This window comes from Melanotaenia boesemani, chromosome 4 (assembly GCF_017639745.1).
Source record: "Melanotaenia boesemani isolate fMelBoe1 chromosome 4, fMelBoe1.pri, whole genome shotgun sequence".
Taxonomy (NCBI): Eukaryota; Metazoa; Chordata; class Actinopteri; order Atheriniformes; family Melanotaeniidae; genus Melanotaenia; species Melanotaenia boesemani.
The window spans coordinates 15,097,624-15,118,987 of NC_055685.1; the positions used below are offsets into that span (position 1 = coordinate 15,097,624).

The following is a 21,364-nucleotide window of genomic DNA, read 5'->3' on the forward strand; positions in this document are numbered from 1 at the left end:
GTCAACATTTGGCATCTTTTAGGTACAGCACACGTTTTATTAGAAAAAGAAGGCAATTCCAACCAAGACAGCATCAATATGCAGAATTTTTAAAGTTATCATTCAATCACATACACGTCCTTTTGATTTTGGTTGTGTCTACAACTCCACACTGTCACAACGAGTTTGTTACAAGTTCTTTACAGGCTCCACCCTCCATCAATGATGTGCTCTGTCCCAGTCACGTAGGCTGACTGTGGGGGATAAAGACATATAAAACCACAGTTATTATGGGTTACATAACAACTCATAAAGTAATAAAAACTTTCTTTGCCTCTAAACCTCAACAGGGCTGAGAACACATTGGGTAGATACACTCAATAAATATGAAAAAAGAAAAACTACACAGGTACCTCATCCGAGGCCAGGTACACACAGAGATATGCCACCTCTTCAGCTGTGCACATTCTGCCAGTTTTCTGTCTTGCCATAAAATCCTTGTAAGCCTGTAGAGGAGTTTCAGTTTTAGCATTCATTGACTTCAACATAATTTCTTCTTGTGGAAGCCAGAGATAATGTGTTAAATGGCTGATGCAGAGATTACAGTCACACTGAGAGGGAGAGAATGTTAGTCAGGATCCACATTACTTGCTCTGGGTCGGGTTGGGCCTGGATCCTACCCCTCAGTGATGGAGTATCAACAGTCCCTGAGGAAGTATGAAACAGCAGATCAGAAACCTTTGCAACCTTCCTGATAACACAAACCTGGATACAGAATCACAGTATCAAGTTGCACTAACAACACACCAGTATAAAATTGATCAACACTTATGTAAAATGACTTTGCAGAGGCAGACTTGTACAGCGTATTTTTAAAACACTTACTATCCTTTCACACAGTAAGCCCTGTAATTCTTTTAATAACACTGATTAACTTTGGTCTCAGGTAGACTGAACATAAACTGAAATACCAGTGACCTTCTAAAAATCCACACTGGCAGGATCTTCTTTTACATGGTGGGCAAGACTTACCCGGACAAATACAGTTACAGCGAATGCCTTGCTCAATGAAATCAGCAGCTATAGATTTGGTGAGTCCAATCACAGCAGCCTTCGAGGTACTATAGACACACCGGTTCACAACACCTGCGTCCGGGAAGCACATCTGTCACTCATACGTACACACTCACACAGACGTAAAGCAATTATCTGAGGTAAGAAGATTACCATGAATGGTCATACTTCAACAGCCTAATGTCCTTTTCATTGGAAGAATATTTGTTCTACAAGAAGTTGAACAAGAATGAAAAATCACCTTTTACCTTTTATGCTTGAAGCAACAGATGCCATGTTAATAATGTTTCCTGACTTCTTTGCCAGCATCTAGGGAGACAGAAGAAACTACAGTGATGGCACATTAACTAACAGGATATAACTGATAAATGGAAATTAAGAAGGAATCTAATGGGATTAGGTTTTCATTTTCATGGGGGAAAAAAAAAATTTTAAAAAAAACTGTCAAATGTGCTATGATCTGAGCTTATATTTCTCAAGCAGGCAGTTTGGTAAGTTTGTGGCTAAAGCTGGATTAGTAGTTGGACAGTCACTGCCCATCATGTCACGGGCTCAGAGTAATTCAGCTAATCCAAGTGGACAAAGGATGAGAACAACATTAAAGGCATATGTCGCTTGATTTTCAACAGCACGTATTTCATGCTCTTGGCAACGGGATAAGCTGTGTTAAGCTTCTGATAGAGTGAAGAAGGGTCACCTTAGGCAGGAAAGCCTTGCTCATAAGATACATGCTTCGCACATTCACATTCATTGTAAAGTCCCAGTCTGACTCCTCACAGTCCAAGATGGAGCCGTGATGCACAAACCTGTGTGTAATAAATACATTCAGAAAAACAGCCAAAACAGACTCGACAAATAATCATTTGGATATATGACCCAAGCTTTAAATCTGAATTAAAATTCTGAAAAACACTATCAAACCACTGCTATACATATTACTAAGCTCCAAAGGTGACAATGGACCCGTGGTAACGAGACTGAAGAACAGTTAAGTGGAGGCTTAACTGTATGGTATAGGGATTTTAGAAATGTAGTTAAGAAGGAGATGGACAAATATGCCTAAAGTGGTCACAGTGTTTCAGAAACACAAAGACGATGGATTGTTTTGTGTAAAAACAAGTACCCTGCAACATTGAATAGTATATCGACATGGTCATGTTCCTTGGCCAGGGCTTCCACTTGGTCCCTCTTAGTCACATCCACCACTTTGGTTCTGATTCCTGATAGAGACAAAAAAAAAAAAAAAAAAAAAAAAAAGGTGCTATTTTAATCATAATAGCAAAACATAATAGTAAAGAGTTTAATAGACAGTCGATTGACATAATCACCTACAATCATCTACAGGACAATGGGGTTTGTTTTCAACTGTTGCCTAAAGGCCCAAGATACTTAAAATCCTCATGTTAAAAAAAGCCCAAAAGTCTATCTTAGTACAAACATTGTTTAGAAATGGTTTTGTCTTCTCACAGGTGCCCCTGATGATTGTCTGTTATGTTTTCTTAGAAGCCTTTAGGATGTTTACTGTTTCTTTACAGGTGTAGCAGTTTAGTTTCTGTGTTTAGGTTTGGTTGCAGTAGTTGTGGTTTGTTTTCTACCTTTTGTTTTGTCCTCCCTTTTCTCTTCCCATTTCTCCTCTATCCATCTTTTTCCTTTTGCTGTTTCTCTGGTCTGGCTTAGCGGTTATTAGCAAATTCGGCAAAAAACACATTTATAAAATAAAATAATAGTAATATAATAATAAATATTAACATTTAAATTCAAGTGGCACCCCAAAATATCCAAAAGATCATCTTTTTGCTATCACGATGCTGGACATCACAGGTTAAAAAAAAAAAAGGGTTTTGTTGCTGAAGGTGATCAATTGCATCTTTGTGCATGGAGTCATTTTTAGTATGGCGTTGTCTTCTGTCCAACAGGGGTAAAAAGGTGAGGAGAAACCTCAAATTTCTCTTCGGTATTATTGTAATTTACTGAAGTGTAGAAACAACCACAACATTTTTGACACAGGGAATACATTCTCTGCGGTTTTTAGATGTCTCTAGAAACCAAAAGCATGCACATGAACCTTATTATCATGGAGCAATTCTTCATTTGCTTTGGGTATATATATATTTTTTAGGTGTTTTTTTTTTTTTTCTGGCCAGAGGTTTACCGGTCTTGAGAAAAGTACAATTCTGCAAATTAGGGCCATTATGTAGGTACAAGAATCAATGAATGAACAACAGGCAGGGGAAGGATGTAGTGTTTGCTGAGAAATTTGCTCCCTTACCTGTCTTCATAATAACCTTCATCCAATTTAGTTTTCCTATTTTTTATGTGCAACAACCCGTTGGAGCATTATATAATACAGATTAGCAACTAAACCAAAGTTACCCTGTCCTCTGTCATCACAATGTTTTACATTTACAGTCACACATACCTGCATGCTACATTGATCATACATCACTGCCCTCTGACTTCCTAAATCATCTTAAGTATAACAGATTTAGGCATTAAGTAGTGAAGCATGTTGACAAAAGGAAATGGCTTTACACTCTTCTATTTATTCCAGTCCAAGGTCCAACAGATACTGGAATCAATACCGAACCATAAACCTGTATCACAGACTCTACAACACGTGAGTCAATACTAAGAAAAGCTGTTGTAAACGAATGGTGGAAAAAAAAGCTTTATAGCATACAGCTTATGACTAAATTAATAAGTTCACCTAACGCGGAAGTCAATGAGCAGCAATTAGCTCCTTCACTTGGATGTTATTAACGTTTTACTTTTACATTTTGATTCATTTTCTGATTTAACAAAGTCATAAACTTCCTCACATGTACCCAGTCAAAACAAACAAGCTGCATCCAGCTGCACTACCCTGGCTCCCCAGCAGATGGCAGTTAGAGCCCAACAGTGATGGATCTTACCTTCAATGCCATCCAGCTCTTTAAGTTTCTCTCCATTTATGTCTGTCGCCGTGACTTGAGCTCCTTCCTTTGCAAAGGCCTGAAATTACAAAGACCTGAGTCAGTTCAAATGGTTAAAGTCTCCATGTCAAGGCACACAAAAAGCATCCCAATATTACCTTACAGAGATAAAACATCTTGTTCTGATCCTGTGACTTATAAATGTATACAGTACTAATCAAAAGTTTGAACATACTTTCCCATTAAATCTAATGCAAAATTGTGTCCACACTTTGACTGGTAGTGTATCTACTTTTAAATTTAAATAAATAAATGAATTAATTGTTTTTAATGAAACAATAATGTAAGGGAACAACGAGAGCTTGTTTAGTTTGCCTCCTTGAGAAATTTGAATTGCTGCCTTAATGCAGGGAATAATTCAGAAAATCCAAAGTCAAGATCAAACACTGAAGCATCTAAAGACAGAATGTCAATTTCTAACCGGAAGTCATTTAAACTCCAATCAATGGGCATATTTTAAAGTGTAAAAGACATTGGCCAACAAACCCCTTCATGCTTCATGTTTTCATTGTTTAATCCTGTGTGACTTGAATATAATGTGCTGCCACAATGTAAGATGACAAATCCAGGGAGCACTTGAAGAAATCACTTGAGGGGGCGATGGATTTGATGACAGATGACCCAGTCTTGACAAGGATGCATGCAAGACTTTCAAGTGTTTTGTTAACCTTTGTATCAAGACCATCACCAGAAGTTGTGCACAAAGATTGACCTGAACATGTGTTTCCATTATCTTGAGAACTGCAATCACGGCATGTTATTTATAAAGCACAGATATCAACACTGCTTTATGCCAAAAACAACATTTTTAAATGAGTTTTTGAACATGGGTACACCTGTGAAAACAAGCCAAAGGAAAAAAAAACACTTCACACTACCAGAAGTAGTCTGTTTATGCTCACTATTCATTACAATGTACACAGAACTAGAGGAACATCCAAGTGTTGCCACTACGTCCCAGAAAACAAGCATATAAGCTACAACATGAGGGCAAGGCATTACACTGTCCTGCAGGCTGCGATAGACCAAAAGCACGTGGATTTCTGAGATAATAAGGGTAGTTTATCATAGATATTAATGTCATACAGCAAGACAGAGTGAGCTGCCAGCTGTCTGGCAAAGTGCTAAAACTGATCTGTCTTGTATGCTTGAGTGCAAGTTGTTTCAGAGCCCCAATACAAGACGTTATAGTTGCTAAAGGAGGTAAGCATTCTTGCAGCTGCAAGTCCAGCATCTTCAGCAAAACTTTGTGACAAAAACCTGGTTTTTGTTTTCCCATCAATGCTGATGAGTCGAGTGATAAACTTGCAGATATTTGATGTGGAACTGAATGCTGAATAAACACATCCCATTGCACTGAAAAGTCGGATGCTAGTAGCTATTAGCATTGTTTTTTAATCTGTGTAAGAAGGGCTTCAAAACGGCACTGTTTTCCAAGTGCGGGGGTCTGAAAGGAAAAGGTTACTTTCACCTTCTCAAAGGGTCGTTTCAAAAATTAACATCATGAGAATTTTACATTATTAAAGTCTGTTAATAAAAAAACTGAATAAAGTATGTGAAGTATGTTGTGCCAGGACCTAGTAGGTTGTGTGAATTCCAAAGACAAACATCAGTAAAAAGGTTTTGTTAAAGCTCGTTACTATTGCTGCAGCACGTCCAATCCCCTGTGCAGCGGCAGACAACACAATCACTTTCCCATCCAGGCGGCCCATAGTGCAACTTTGGCTGGTGCTGTGACCAAGACAAAACAAGAAACAGGGTACTGATCAGCAGCAGGCTAATTCTGATGATAAATATTGTCAGTTGATAAGATAAAACTGCTTCTGTGTAAGAGAGATTATTTCAGCTCCAAGTCTGCGGTAGACTGTGCAAGATGTTCACATATTGGAAAGCAAGGTGTTATGCCAAATCTATTTAACATTATATCTAATTTATTATTTTTTTATATGCTGAGATGGAAAACTGGCAACTATATATGATGACAACATTTCTGAGAAGACACTTTATAGAGCTACAGAAAACAACCCAACAGTTGTCATGTTTTACAAAACACAGTTACAGCAAATGTTCATTGTCAACTACATTAAATTTAGTCACTTTAGTCATTAAGTTATTAAATAGATGTTAAAAAACATCTAAAGTATAATATCACTAACGTTTCTTATTGCCAACAATCACAATATAAGTTTACCTGTAATTTTATCATATAACATAGATTATTCTATAACCAGTTGTGGTGTTATGTAAAACGTAAATAATTTCATCAACCAAAAATCTCATTTACAATTAAACACAGAAAACAAATCAAATATTGCAAGTAAGAAATTTTACTAATTCATGAAAAGAATTAGATCATCCTGAATTTGACACCAACATGCCTCAAGAAACTGGGATGATACCAACACAGGCTGAATAAGTGAATGGTATTGAAAAGACAGCAATTAGGTTCATTGGCAAGAGGTCAGTAATATGATTGGATATTATAAAAAAAGCAACTTAGAGAGGCAGAGTCTCCCAAAACCAAAGATGGGCAGGGGGTCAGCTATCTACGAATAAATATGTCCACAAATCACAAAGAAATTTTAGAATAATTTGCCTGAATGTAAAATTGTTAAGGTTTTGAATATCCTATCATCTACAGTACACAACACCACCAAAGACTCCAAAAATCCAGAAAAGACTGTGTGCATGAGACACATAGATGAAAATAAGAAGTAACTGCCTGTGAACTTTGGGCCCTCAGGCATCAGTGCATTAAAACAGGCATGACTCTTCTTGTGGAAATCACTCCATGGGCTCAAAAGCACTTTCAAAAATAGTCTTTGAACAAAGCTCATCGTGCCATCCAAAAGTGCAAGTTAAAGCTCTATCAGTCAAAGAATAAGATAAACATATTCCAGGAACACTGCTGGCTTTTTTTTTTTTTGTTTGTTTGTTTTTACGGACTGAGGAAAAATATAAAACTGCTCAGTGGTTAGACAAACTGAAATTATTATTATCAATATTATTTTTTATTAGTGTTATTACTGTTTTTGTCTGGGAAATTATAAAGACTGCATCCTTTGCAGACATATATATATATATATATATATATATATATATATATATATATATATATATATATATATATATATATATATATATATATTGTATTAGAAGAATCTGGGTTTTCAGTTTTCAGGGTTAAACTTCTTTACCAACTGAAAACATTTTAGCTCATCATGAAATGCAAAATACAACAAAGAAGACTGAGGACTGTTGAGCAGCTTGAATCCTGTATCAGACAACAACGGGACAACATTCCTCTTCCAAAAGTACAGAAACTGGTCTCCACAGTTCCCAGACAGTATTGGATTGTTGTTATAAGATGAGGAGATGCTACACAGTAGTAAACTTTACCCTGTCCCACTTTTTTTTTTCTTCATATTTGTTGTTGCCATCAGATTAAAATTCAAGATGAGCCTATATTTTTCATGAAAAAATAAAATGTCAAACTTTTAATATCTAATATATTGTTTTATATTTTATTATGAATAAAACATTGTTTTATGAGATTACAAATCATTGCAGTTTTTTCCCCCTCCCTTTTAGGGGTTCCACAGCTGCTCAACTTTTCTTTGGAATTGGGGTATTGGGTAAGGTGTGTTGCAGCAGGTAAACATCTGAAACCTGCAATACTCTGGCTCAAGAGGTCCGGAGTTGGTGATCCCTACACTGATGGGTGGGAGCATCCGTGCATAAAGTGCTTCAAAGATCAATAAAGTAATGATATTAAAAGTAATTAATTAAATAATTTAAAGCTTTATTTTCCACACCATACTTAATTCACATTTGTCCCTGCTATGCCTTCATCGTGGTTGTGAGAAATAGATGTAGTAACAATGGGAAAGAGTGTTTTCGCAATTTGTGGGCCGTTTAAAACCAAACCAGCATAAATTAGAATGCGCAGCAGGTCACAGTGTTTCTATTGATCTTCACATAATCACCAGTGACTTCCTGTGTTAAGGTTAAGTTAAAACATATAATTTCACGAGGAAGTTTAGTTTAGGTAGCGTTTTATTAATTTTAAGTGGATTTTTAACCGTTTCATAGAGTAGAAAAAACTAAATAGAACAGCTGCGGAGGACTATTATCATAGAAAGAGCGAGGCACTGCATGCATTTGGACTGCTTGCATTTCTGGACCTGATCGTTGCATGACCAAACGAAATATACTAAAAACAATGCACAAAAAGACGTACTGTAGCTGATGGAGCAGAGTATAACGACATTCGACGATTAACTCGTCAGTTAAAGTAGTAAAGAAAGGGACTAGTACGCATGAACTTACATTGGAAACTCACCTCTCTTTCAGCTCAGCTCACAGAGAGAACGTTACAGGCCAGTGGAGCTAAACACGTGACACGCTATTTGTGCTGCTATTGGTTCGAGACCCGGAAGTGTGACAGAGGTTTGTTAGCTGAGTGTACACTAGATAAGGTGCGGTGGTACTTGATTTATAAAACAGCGTCACCGACAGTCTCTAACCTCCTGTAGTGTCATTAAACATTGTGCAAGTTCCTTATCATATTTTAGAATCTACTATGTGCCCTGTCTGACGCTGAAGTAATATTAATATGCAGCATGCAGTTCTTACCTCATATTTGGTGTGAGCTGTCCTAACAGAATAGCCTGAAAACTGACCTTTGAAATGTGGTCCTACATGGGTCAATCTATCACTAAGGATTAGCTATAGGTCATAAAGAGAAAAATAACAAGAAGAATTAAAGTATAATCCAAGCTTAAATGTCTGGCAATATAATGCTGGTAGTCATTAATTTCCAAATTCAGTGATTTAAAACAATAATAAAAAACAAAAAGATTAACTGAACAAAACTGAAATGAAAGTTGTTTTGCTTGTGTTTTTGTTTTTTTTAATCTTTCAAAGATTTTGCAATTTATATGCCTTTTAATTTTGTGCAATGCCTGAGAAATTTGTTTAGTGACCACAAAAGTGATGTGAACATATTTCCATGACATCAAAACAAAAGTCGCATTATAACAACTTTAAGACAATGCACTTTTTTTAAAAATAACTAAGACTCACACAAATTATAACATATCGCTGTTCATTATAAATAAGCTGTTCTCTAGAAATATACATATAATTCAATTTAATATTTATCTTTTTATTCTTGAATTATACCAAAGTGCAGCGAGAACTGCACTTTGGTTCTGCCTAGGCAGCAGCTGCCCCTGTGCTCTGACCTTGGATAAGCAGCAGCAAATGGATGGGTGGATGCAGTGAGAACTCTATTACTATTATTTTTTCTTAGATATTTTAACACCTAAACACATAAATCAGTGGACAGTAGTATGCAAAGAATAAACAAATTGTGGTTTAATGTAGATTGTTATTGTGGAAAATTACTTATGTTTCAATTTTTTAATCTAATATCAGGTTTTCATACACTACTTAATTAAACTGCCTCTGTTTTGTCTGCTGTAATCCAAGTGCTTAAATATTTATCAGTATTAAATTTACTTTTTTTCACATATTTCTTAAGCTAATTTGTTCCAGTTACTAAATGACTAAAAGAAATGAATGAATGTTTTTTCATGGGGATTTTTTGTGGAGGTTTCCCTTTGTTCTACGTAATGTTTAGTCCTAAAGAGGGACAATTTGCAGTTTCCAACATTCACAGCAATAAAAAGATTCTTTTTCATATCTGTTATATTTTGAGTTTTATTCATACTTACATTAGGAAAATATTAGGCAATGCTGCTGATGAACCATGATTATTTTTGACCAGAAGATATCTTAAAACTAAGGGTAGGAGGTCTTTTCCAAAAGCATTTTTTTTACTATTGCCTAAAATTCTCTTTATGCCACAACTGTAACCAATTAATTAAATGCTCTAACACAAAAAAAGGAAAGAAAAAAAAGGTAGTCACCTGGACTGAAAAAACAGCATTCAACTATTTTAAGTGACTCCTTGTTAAAGATTTGTTGTTGATAGTACCAATTAAACTCATCTGCCATTTATCCCTCCCCCTAAAACCGTCTGCATGTACTCCTCTTCTTGCATGAATCACGCACTCTCAGAGGCTTGGAACACTTGCAAAGGCAAGGAAGCGAGAGCCGGGCTTGGCAAGCTTATTACATTAAAATTCATTTCTATTATGACCCCTCGGTAGTCTAGGGGTAAGAGGGGTAGCAACAAATAAGGCTGGAGGCAAATACTCACAATATTAGTAATTTATTTACAATAATAAAATAAAAGTACAAAACAAGGTAGGGTGCCGGTACTAAAAGTTACCAAAAGAAAAAGAAGGCACAACAATAAACATTTCTTGTTAACTCCGACCAACAAAAGTGTAACTCGTTCTATACAATAGTAAACCAACTCAGAATGTCCTGAAATCAGGTCAAGCCCAAAAGTGGCAACTTAACAACAAAAAAAGGAGAACAAAGATACAAAACCATAAACAAAAGGAGAGATATCTGTCTAGAGGCTTAAAGCACTCAAACCAATGATTACCAAGTCTAGTCACACAAATACCAAAACCCAAATCTCCACTAGGTAACAATGATCAATCAAAGGCACACACAGGTGCAGTTACTAAACACACGGAGGAGGTGGCGAGCTGTGCTGTAATCACACACAACTGCCACGACTTAGGAGGGAGGGAATGAAGCCGAAGGAACCCCAGCCAATCACCTGCAAGCACTCACACAGTCATATTTACATATTCCTTCCAGCTGACAGGCCTGGGCCGTAACACCCCCACCCTTAAAATAGATGCTCTAACAGCGTCCATGAGCTTACAGCCCAATCCAATATTTACACACAAATATAAATATATAAATTACACACTTAAATGTAAGGACATTATGACAGAAAAGGTGCCTATATTGAGTCGGAAAAGAAAAACTTTTAGAGAAGGCTAGTTCCAAGAGAAGAGCTGAAGGAGAGCGGAGCAATCAGAGTGTTAGCGTATCGATGCTGCCGCTTATGAGCCCTTGAGAACAGACGTCTTTTTTATAAAACTAATCTTTCAGCTGACTGTGTTTTCTAGTAGTTCTTCTAGTTTTCTGTTGCTACTTTTAGGCTTAATGTTCCTCTTTTTTTTTGTTTGTTTTTTTTGTTTGACTGGTTGTAAAGCATGTAGCAAAACATTATCATTATCATCATCATTATTACACAGGACTGGGTGATAATGTTTTGCTACATGCTTTACAACCAGTCAAACCAAAAAAGAGAACATTAAGCTTAAAAGTAGCAAAAGAAAACTAGAAGAACTACTAGAAAACACAGAAAGCTGAAAGATTAGGTTTATTAAAAAAAAAAAAAAAAAAAACAAACAAACAAAAAAAAAACTTCTGTCCCCCCCACTTCTGAAATCATAACTTCGTCCCTGCTCACAAGGACCTCCACACGATCAAAAAGACCTCTGACTTCAGACAGCATGCCTCTCAGGATGTCTGGTGCTTGAACTTTGGAAGCTCTGATAAAGATTGTCATCACTCTAAAGTTTGTCACAATGTTTAATGTCATGACATATGTTTTTTCTTTCAAACTCACCTCTGGGCCTCGAACTTCTTCTCCTCCATCTTCAGCCTCTTCTCCTTCATCTCCTCCAGCTTCTCCTACTCTCCCTCCTCCACTTTCTTCTCCTCCATCTCCTCCAGCTTCTCCTACTTCTCAACACTTTGTATTGCTACATCATGTGCATGATTGCAGACAGTTGTACAATCTTGTCAATCTCCTCGCCCAGTGGAGCCCCTCTCCTTAGCATTATCCAGAGTCTTCTGTGCCTCAATTTGACAACAATTCATTCCAGACTGGTACTGAAAAATCCAACCTTTGAATAGAATAGAAATTGATTTGTGAATGCAACAAAAAGTGCAACCAAATGGCTAAATAAATTATTAAAAAATTACTTGGCAAAACTAAATAATTTCCCAAATGGGGATGACATATGTGGATGTGTTAATTGTCATTGCAGATTCTTGAACTATTGTTCCCCATGAAGTGAAGCCAATAGAACTACATAATCTATAGAATAGCAAAGGTGCAAGCCCATCCTAACTGAACTCCAAGTCCACCAACCCTTAGTAGAACTGCGGAACTGTTTCATAACGGCAATAATCATTATCACTGACAAGGGCTAGCTTGGCAGAGGACAACAGCCATCAGAAAAGAGTCAGACTCACTGCTGACAATGCAAATTGAACTAGCTCTTTGGGCGATAGCAAGGTGCTCAACATCCCATGTATATAAATAACATCTGACATGTCTATCTGACAATCTATGAAGCTGTAGCAGAGAAGGGGCTGTGGATTAGTAGGTCAAAGTGCCTGTCTAGCAAACAGGAGATCCTGGGTTCAAATCCCAGCAGTTCCTTGCATGCTCTAAAAGTTTGATGTTATCCTTTGTATTTTGTAGATTATCCTCTTTCTTACACATCACATTTGTTTGTGGCATTGGTATGGATCAAACAACAGTACAAAAGTATACACTAAAATGCAGCTTTGTGCTTAAACCCTGCCATACACACAAGTACTATGTACCTTTAGCAAGGTTGAAGCTGGAAACCTCTTTTTTTTCAACAAGCTCTTTCCAGAATTCACCATAGTTGAGGGTTCAAATGTTAACTGACTGGCAGACGCAATAGCCCGCAAATTTTCTACGCTCCCTTCTAAACACTTTGTATTGCTACAGCATGCACATGATTGCAGATAGCTGTACATGAATATCTCCTGGCCCTCTGGAGTCCCTCTCCTTCACATCATCCAGAGTCTTAAGCAGCTAAATTTCACTGCAACTCATTTCAGACCTCTGCTTGAAAGTCCAACTTTTGCCCATTGCGTATGGCATATGTGGATGTGCTACATGTCATTGCAGATTCTTGGCAGTCTTCTGATAATACCATTCATTGCAAGATTTTTGGTGCCCTCTACCCATCTGTTGTGATAATTAAGCAGTGATGCATCTTCATTCCTTATTGATCTGAAGGGAAATGTGGGCTTTCAGTAACTGATTATTTAAAATGTTACTCTTCATTGAGCATCTACCAAAGGTTACGTCACTCACGTTGGAGAAAATCCTGAAAAATGTATATACACATGACATTTTGGGGGGTGTGGCTTAGTTGGTCAAAGTGCCTGTCTAGTAAACAGGAGATCCTGGGTTCAAATCCCAGCAGTGCCTTGCATGCTCTAAAAGTTGGATGTTATCCTTTGTATTTTGCAGATTATCCTCTTTCTTACACATCACATTTGTTTGTGGCATTGGTATGGATCAAACAACAGTACAAAAGTATACACTAAAATGCAAGTTTGTGGTTAAACCCTGCCATACATACAAGTACTATGTACCTTTAGTAAGGTTGAAGCTGGAAACCTGTTTTTTTTAAACAGGCTCTTTCCAGAATTCACCATAGTTGAGGGTTCAAATGTTAACTGACTGGCAGACGCAATAGCCCGCAAATTTTCTACGCTCCCTTCTAAACACTTTGTATTGCTACAGCATGCACATGATTGCAGATAGCTGTACATGAATATCTCCTGGCCCTCTGGAGTCCCTCTCCTTCACATCATCCAGAGTCTTAAGCAGCTAAATTTCACTGCAACTCATTTCAGACCTCTGCTTGAAAGTCCAACTTTTGCCTATTGCGTATGGCATATGTGGATGTGCTACATGTCATTGCAGATTCTTGGCAGTCTTCTGATAATACCATTCATTGCAAGATTTTTGGTGCCCTCTACCCATCTGTTGTGATAATTAAGCAGTGATGCATCTTCATTCCTTATTGATCTGAAGGGAAATGTGGGCTTTCAGTAACTGATTATTTAAAATGTTACTCTTCATAGAGCATCTACCAAAGGTTACGTCCCTCACGTTGGAGAAAATCCTGAAAAATGTATATACACATGACATGTTGGGCGCTGTGGCTTAGTTGGTCAAAGTGCCTGTCTAGTAAACAGGAGATCCTGGGTTCAAATCCCAGCAGTGCCTTGCATGCTCTAAAAGTTGGATGTTATCCTTTGTATTTTGCAGATTATCCTCTTTCTTACACATCACATTTGTTTGTGGCATTGGTATGGATCAAACAACAGTACAAAAGTATACACTAAAATGCAAGTTTGTGGTTAAACCCTGCCATACACACAAGTACTATGTACCTTTAGTAAGGTTGAAGCTGGAAACCTGTTTTTTTTAAACAAGCTCTTTCCAGAATTCATCATAGTTGAGGGTTCAAATGTTAACTGACTGGCAGACGCAATAGCCCCTCAAATTTTCTACGCTCCCTTCTCAACACTTTGTTTTGCTACAGCATGCACATGATTGCAGATAGCTGTACATGAATATCTCCTGGCCCTCTGGAGTCCCTCTCCTTCACATCATCCAGAGTCTTAAGCAGCTAAATTTCACTGCAACCCATTCCAGACCGGTGCTTGAAAGTCCAACTTTTGCCCATTGCGTATGGCATATGTGGATGTGCTACATGTCATTGGAGATTCTTGGCAGTCTTCTGATAATACCATTCATTGCAAGATTTTTGGTGCCCTCTACCCATCTGTTGTGATAATTAAGCAGTGATGCAACTTCATTCCTTATTGATCTGAAGGGAAATTGGGCTGTCAGTAACTGATTATTTAAAATGTTACTCTTCATTGAGCATCTACCAAAGGTTATGTTCCTCACTTTGGAGAAAATCCTGAAAAATGTATATGTGCATGCTAGGTTAGGCGCTGTGGCTTAGTTGGTCAAAGTGCCTGTCTTGTAAACAGGAGATCCTGGGTTCAAATCCCAGCAGTGCCTTGTAAGTGTGAAAAGTTGGATATCAGTTGTTGTATTTCCTGGATTATGCTCTTTCTTACACATCACAGTTGTTTGTGGCCTTGGTATGGGTCAAACATTGCTAACAAACAACAGTACGAAAGTATACAGTAAAATGCAAGTTTGTGATTAAACCCTGCCATACATTCAAGTACTACGCACCTTTACCAAGGTTGAAGCTGGAAGCCTTTTTTTTTTTTAACAAGCTTTATCCAGAACTCATCATAGTTGAGGGTTCAAATGTTAACTGACTGGCTGACGCAATAGCCCGCGCGTTTTCTACGCTCTCTTCTCAACACTTTGTATTGCTACAGCATGCGCATGATTGCAGATAGTTGTACAATGGTCTTGTCAATGGCCTGGCCCTCTGGAGTCCCTCTCCTTCACATCATCCAGAGTCTTAAGCAGCTAAATTTCACTGCAACCCATTCCTGACCGGTGCTTGAAAGTCCAACTTTTGCCTATTGTGTATGGCATATGTGGATTTGCTTATTGTCATTGGAGATTCTTGGCAGTCTTCTCAAAAGATACCATTCATTGTGAGATTTTTGGTGCCCTCTACCCATCTGTTGTGATAAATAAGCAGTGTGCATCTTCATTCCTTATTGATCTGAAGGGAAATGTGGGCTGTCAGTAACTGATTATTTAAAATGTTACTCGTTTTTCAGCAACTGCCAAAGGTTACGTCCCTCACTTTGGAGAAAATCCTGAAAAATGTATATACACATGACAGGTTGGGCGCTGTGGCTTAGTTGGTCAAAGTGCCTGTCTCGTAAACAGGAGATCCTGGGTTCAAATCCCAGCAGTGCCTTGCATGCTCTAAAAGTTGGATGTTATCCTTTGTATTTTGTAGATTATCCTCTTTCTTACACATCACAGTTGTTTGTGGCCTTGGTATGGGTCAAACATTGCTAACAAACAACAGTACGAAAGTATACAGTAAAATGCAAGTTTGTGATTAAACCCTGCCATACATTCAAGTACTACGCACCTTTACCAAGGTTAAAGCTGAACACTTTTATTGTTATTTTTTTTTTAACAAGCTTTATCCAGAACTCATCATAGTTGAGGGTTCAAATGTTAACTGACTGGCTGACGCAATAGCCTGCACGTTTTCTACTCTCTCTTCTCAACACTTTGTATTGCTACAGCATGTGCATGATTGCAGATAGTTGTACAATGGTCTTGTCAATGGCCTGGCCCTCTGGAGTCCCTCTCCTTCACATCATCCAGAGTCTTAAGCAGCTAAATTTCACTGCAACTAATTTCAAACCGGTGCTTGAAAGTCCAACTTTTGCCTATTGTGTATGGCATATGTGGATTTGCTTATTGTCATTGGAGATTCTTGGCAGTCTTCTGATAATACCATTCATTGCAAGATTTTTGGTGCCCTCTACCCATCTGTTGTGATAATTAAGCAGTGATGCAACTTCATTCCTTATTGATCTGAAGGGAAATTGGGCTGTCAGTAACTGATTATTTAAAATGTTACTTGTTTTTCAGCAACTGCCAAAGGTTACGTCCCTCATTTTGGAGAAAATCCTGAAAAATGTATATACACATGACAGGTTGGGCGCTGTGGCTTAGTTGGTCAAAGTGCCTGTCTCGTAAACAGGAGATCCTGGGTTCAAATCCCAGCAGTGCCTTGCATGCTCTAAAAGTTGGATGTTATCCTTTGAATTTTGTAGATTATCCTCTTTCTTACACATCACAGTTGTTTGTGGCCTTGGTATGGTTCAAACATTGCTAACAAACAACAGTACGAAAGTATACAGTAAAATTCAAGTTTGTGCTTAAACCCTGCCATACACACAAGTACTATGTACCTTTACCAAGGTTAAAGCTGGAAGCCTTTATTATTATTTTTTTTTAACAAGCTTTATCCAGAACTCATCATAGTTGAGGGTTCAAATGTTAACTGACTGGCTGACGCAATATCCCGCACGTTTTCTACGCTCTCTTCTCAACACTTTGTATTGCTACAGCATGCGCATGATTGCAGATAGTTGTACAATGGTCTTGTCAATGGTCTGGCCCTCTGGAGTCCCTCTCCTTCACATCATCCAGAGTCTTAAGCAGCTAAATTTCACTGCAACTAATTTCAAACCGGTGCTTGAAAGTCCAACCTTTTCCCATTGCGTATGGCATATGTGGATTTGCTTATTGTCATTGGAGATTCTTGGCAGTCTCCTCAAAAGATACCATTCATTGTGAGATTTTTGGTGCCCTCTACCCATCTATTGTGATAAATAAGCAGTGTGCATCTTCATTCCTTACTGATCTGAAGGGAAATGTGGGCTTTCAGTAACTGATTATTTAAAATGTTACTCTTTTTCAGCAACTGCCAAAGGTTACGTCCCTCACGTTGGAGAAAATCCTGAAAAATGTATATACTCATGACAGGTTGGGCGCTGTGGCTTAGTTGGTCAAAGTGCCTGTCTAGTAAACAGGAGATCCTGGGTTCAAATCCCAGCAGTGCCTTGTAAGTGTGAAAAGTTGGATATCAGTTGTTGTATTTCCTGGATTATCCTCTTTCTTACACATCACAGTTGTTTGTGGCCTTGGTATGGGTCAAACATTGCTAACAAACAACAGTACGAAAGTATACAGTAAAATGCAAGTTTGTGATTAAACCCTGCCATACATTCAAGTACTACGCACCTTTACCAAGGTTGAAGCTGGAAGCCTTTTTTCTTTTAACAAGCTTTATCCAGAACTCATCATAGTTGAGGGTTCAAATGTTAACTGACTGGCTGACGCAATAGCCCGCACGTTTTCTACGCTCTCTTCTCAACACTTTGTATTGCTACAGCATGCGCATGATTGCAGATAGTAGTACAATGGTCTTGTCAATGGCCTGGCCCTCTGGAGTCCCTCTCCTTCACATCATCCAGAGTCTTAAGCAGCTAAATTTCACTGCAACCCATTCCTGACCGGTGCTTGAAAGTCCAACTTTTGCCCATTGCGTATGGCATATGTGGATGTGCTACATGTTATTGGAGATTCTTGGCAGTCTTCTGATAATACCATTCATTGCAAGATTTTTGGTGCCCTCTACCCATCTGTTGTGATAATTAAGCAGTGATGCAACTTCATTCCTTATTGATCTGAAGGGAAATTGGGCTGTCAGTAACTGATTATTTAAAATGTTACTCTTCATTGAGCATCTACCAAAGGTTATGTTCCTCACTTTGGAGAAAATCCTGAAAAATGTATATGTGCATGATAGGTTAGGCGCTGTGGCTTAGTTGGTCAAAGTGCCTGTCTAGTAAACAGAAGATCCTGGGTTCAAATCCTAGCAGTGCCTTGTAAGTGTGAAAAGTTAGATATCAGTTGTTGTATTTCCTGGATTATGCTCTTTCTTACACATCACAGTTGTTTGTGGCCTTGGTATGGGTCAAACATTGCTAACAAACAACAGTACGAAAGTATACAGTAAAATGCAAGTTTGTGATTAAACCCTGCCATACATTCAAGTACTACGCACCTTTACCAAGGTTGAAGCTGGAAGCCTTTTTTCTTTTAACAAGCTTTATCCAGAACTCATCATAGTTGAGGGTTCAAATGTTAACTGACTGGCTGACGCAATAGCCCGCACGTTTTCTACGCTCTCTTCTCAACACCTTGTATTGCTACAGCATGCGCATGATTGCAGATAGTAGTACAATGGTCTTGTCAATGGCCTGGCCCTCTGGAGTCCCTCTCCTTCACATCATCCAGAGTCTTAAGCAGCTAAAATTCACTGCAACCCATTCCTGACCGGTGCTTGAAAGTCCAACTTTTGCCTTTTGTGTATGGCATATGTGGATTTGCTTATTGTCATTGGAGATTCTTGGCAGTCTTCTCAAAAGATACCATTCATTGTGAGATTTTTGGTGCCCTTAACCCATCTGTAGTGATAAATAAGCAGTGTGCATCTTCATTCCTTATTGATCTGAAGGGAAATGTGGGCTGTCAGTAACTGATTATTTAAAATGTTACTTGTTTTTCAGCAACTGCCAAAGGTTACGTCCCTCATTTTGGAGAAAATCCTGAAAAATGTATATACACATGACAGGTTGGGCGCTGTGGCTTAGTTGGTCAAAGTGCCTGTCTCGTAAACAGGAGATCCTGGGTTCAAATCCCAGCAGTGCCTTGCATGCTCTAAAAGTTGGATGTTATCCTTTGTATTTTGTAGATTATCCTCTTTCTTACACATCACAGTTGTTTGTGGCCTTGGTATGGGTCAAACATTGCTAACAAACAACAGTACGAAAGTATACAGTAAAATGCAAGTTTGTGATTAAACCCTGCCATACATTCAAGTACTACGCACCTTTACCAAGGTTAAAGCTGAACACTTTTATTATTATTTTTTTTTTAACAAGCTTTATCCAGAACTCATCATAGTTGAGGGTTCAAATGTTAACTGACTGGCTGATGCAATATCCCGCACGTTTTCTACGCTCTCTTCTCAACACTTTGTATTGCTACAGCATGCGCATGATTGCAGATAGTTGTACAATGGTCTTGTCAATGGCCTGGCCCTCTGGAGTCCCTCTCCTTCACATCATCCAGAGTCTTAAGCAGCTAAATTTCACTGCAACTAATTTCAAACCGGTGCTTGAAAGTCCAACCTTTTCCCATTGCGTATGGCATATGTGGATTTGCTTATTGTCATTGGAGATTCTTGGCAGTCTCCTCAAAAGATACCATTCATTGTGAGATTTTTGGTGCCCTCTACCCATCTATTGTGATAAAAAAGCAGTGTGCATCTTCATTCCTTACTGATCGGAAGGGAAATGTGGGCTTTCAGTAACTGATTATTTAAAATGTTACTCTTTTTTCAGCAACTGCCAAAGGTTACGTCCCTCACGTTGGAGAAAATCCTGAAAAATGTATATACACATGACAGGTTGGGCGCTGTGGCTTAGTTGGTCAAAGTGCCTGTCTAGTAAACAGGAGATCCTGGGTTCAAATCCCAGCAGTGCCTTGCATGCTCTAAAAGTTGGATGTTATCCTTTGTATTTTGTAGATTATCCTCTTTCTTACACATCACATTTGTTTGTGGCATTGGTATGGATCAAACAACAGTACAAAAGTATACACTAAAATGCAACTTTGTGCTTAAACCCTGCCATACACACAAGTACTATGTACCTTTAGCAAGCTTGACGCTGGAAACCTCTTTTTTTAAACAAGCTCTCTCCAGAATTCATCATAGTTGAGGGTTCAAATGTTAACTGCCTGGCAGACGCAATAGCCCGCAAATTTTCTACGCTCCCTTCTCAACACTTTGTATTGCTACAGCATGCACATGATTGCAGATAGTTGTACATGAATATCTCCTGGCCCTCTGGAGTCCCTCTCCTTCACATCATCCAGAGTCTTAAGCAGCTAAATTTCACTGCAACCCATTCCAGACCGGTGCTTGAAAGTCCAACTTTTGCCCATTGCGTATGGCATATGTGGATGTGCTACATGTCATTGGAGATTCTTGGCAGTCTTCTGATAATACCATTCATTGCAAGATTTTTGGTGCCCTCTACCCATCTGTTGTGATAATTAAGCAGTGATGCAACTTCATTCCTTATTGATCTGAAGGGAAATTGGGCTGTCAGTAACTGATTATTTAAAATGTTACTCTTCATTGAGAATCTACCAAAGGTTATGTTCCTCACTTTGGAGAAAATCCTGAAAAATGTATATGTGCATGCTAGGTTAGGCGCTGTGGCTTAGTTGGTCAAAGTGCCTGTCTTGTAAACAGGAGATCCTGGGTTCAAATCCCAGCAGTGCCTTGTAAGTGTGAAAAGTTGGATATCAGTTGTTGTATTTCCTGGATTATGCTCTTTCTTACACATCACAGTTGTTTGTGGCCTTGGTATGGGTCAAACATTGCTAACAAACAACAGTACGAAAGTATACAGTAAAATGCAAGTTTGTGATTAAACCCTGCCATACATTCAAGTACTACGCACCTTTACCAAGGTTGAAGCTGGAAGCCTTTTTTTTTTTTAACAAGCTTTATCCAGAACTCATCATAGTTGAGGGTTCAAATGTTAACTGACTGGCTGACGCAATAGCCCGCGCGTTTTCTACGCTCTCTTCTCAACACTTTGTATTGCTACAGCATGCGCATGATTGCAGATAGTTGTACAATGGTCTTGTCAATGGCCTGGCCCTCTGGAGTCCCTCTCCTTCACATCATCCAGAGTCTTAAGCAGCTAAAATTCACTGCAACCCATTCCTGACCGGTGCTTGAAAGTCCAACTTTTGCTTATTGTGTATGGCATATGTGGATTTGCTTATTGTCATTGGAGATTCTTGGCAGTCTTCTCAAAAGATACCATTCATTGTGAGATTTTTGGTGCCCTCTACCCATCTGTTGTGATAAATAAGCAGTGTGCATCTTCATTCCTTATTGATCTGAAGGGAAATGTAGGCTGTCAGTAACTGATTATTTAAAATGTTACTTGTTTTTCAGCAACTGCCAAAGGTTACGTCCCTCATTTTGGAGAAAATCCTGAAAAATGTA

The 21,364-nt window shown here is 38.4% G+C and overlaps 1 protein-coding gene and 11 non-coding genes across 15 annotated transcripts; 11 read left to right on the plus strand and 1 right to left on the minus strand.

The window, feature by feature from the left end:
- Positions 1–42: 42 nt before the first annotated feature.
- Positions 43–8,699, minus strand: bdh2 (3-hydroxybutyrate dehydrogenase, type 2). 4 transcript variants are annotated; one of them, XM_041982686.1, is made up of 10 exons: positions 8,661–8,699; positions 5,666–5,756; positions 3,966–4,044; positions 2,177–2,273; positions 1,751–1,859; positions 1,302–1,362; positions 1,012–1,125; positions 660–686; positions 393–485; positions 43–233 (listed from the first exon to the last, which is right to left on the minus strand). In XM_041982686.1, the coding sequence occupies exons 1-9, from the start codon at positions 8,663–8,665 to the stop codon at positions 433–435; spliced, it is 636 nt and encodes a 211-aa protein (XP_041838620.1). In that variant the 5' UTR covers positions 8,666–8,699; the 3' UTR covers positions 43–233; positions 393–432. The 4 variants fall into 4 exon arrangements, with proteins under 4 accessions (XP_041838620.1, XP_041838617.1, XP_041838618.1 ...); XM_041982683.1 differs by having other exon boundaries at positions 628–686; positions 8,661–8,689; XM_041982684.1 differs by lacking the exon at positions 8,661–8,699 and adding an exon at positions 8,368–8,460 and having other exon boundaries at positions 628–686.
- Positions 8,700–12,337: 3,638 nt separating this feature from the next.
- Positions 12,338–12,411, plus strand: trnaa-agc. The gene has a single exon. It is a non-coding gene; the product is annotated as a tRNA-Ala (tRNA).
- Positions 12,412–13,144: 733 nt separating this feature from the next.
- trnat-agu lies at positions 13,145–13,218 on the plus strand. The gene has a single exon. It is a non-coding gene; the product is annotated as a tRNA-Thr (tRNA).
- A 733-nt stretch (positions 13,219–13,951) lies between these two features.
- On the plus strand, positions 13,952–14,025 carry trnat-agu. The gene has a single exon. It is a non-coding gene; the product is annotated as a tRNA-Thr (tRNA).
- Positions 14,026–14,758: 733 nt separating this feature from the next.
- trnat-ugu lies at positions 14,759–14,832 on the plus strand. The gene has a single exon. It is a non-coding gene; the product is annotated as a tRNA-Thr (tRNA).
- A 755-nt stretch (positions 14,833–15,587) lies between these two features.
- Positions 15,588–15,661, plus strand: trnat-cgu. The gene has a single exon. It is a non-coding gene; the product is annotated as a tRNA-Thr (tRNA).
- A 761-nt stretch (positions 15,662–16,422) lies between these two features.
- trnat-cgu lies at positions 16,423–16,496 on the plus strand. Its single transcript has one exon. It is a non-coding gene; the product is annotated as a tRNA-Thr (tRNA).
- A 761-nt stretch (positions 16,497–17,257) lies between these two features.
- Positions 17,258–17,331, plus strand: trnat-agu. Its single transcript has one exon. It is a non-coding gene; the product is annotated as a tRNA-Thr (tRNA).
- A 752-nt stretch (positions 17,332–18,083) lies between these two features.
- On the plus strand, positions 18,084–18,157 carry trnat-agu. The gene has a single exon. It is a non-coding gene; the product is annotated as a tRNA-Thr (tRNA).
- A 754-nt stretch (positions 18,158–18,911) lies between these two features.
- trnat-cgu lies at positions 18,912–18,985 on the plus strand. The gene has a single exon. It is a non-coding gene; the product is annotated as a tRNA-Thr (tRNA).
- A 763-nt stretch (positions 18,986–19,748) lies between these two features.
- Positions 19,749–19,822, plus strand: trnat-agu. The gene has a single exon. It is a non-coding gene; the product is annotated as a tRNA-Thr (tRNA).
- Positions 19,823–20,553: 731 nt separating this feature from the next.
- Positions 20,554–20,627, plus strand: trnat-ugu. The gene has a single exon. It is a non-coding gene; the product is annotated as a tRNA-Thr (tRNA).
- The last annotated feature ends 737 nt before the right edge of the window (positions 20,628–21,364 follow it).

What these genes read in the sequence shown, in the direction of transcription:
- bdh2 (XM_041982683.1), bottom strand. An exon ending in GCAAGGCTTTCCTGCCTAAG is followed by an intron (nt 1,363 to 1,750) that starts GTGACCCTTCTT and finishes CTGTCTCCCTAG; the next exon opens with ATGCTGGCAAAGAAGTCAGG. An exon ending in TGTACCTGGCCTCGGATGAG is followed by an intron (nt 234 to 392) that starts GTACCTGTGTAG and finishes TATCCCCCACAG; the next exon opens with TCAGCCTACGTGACTGGGAC.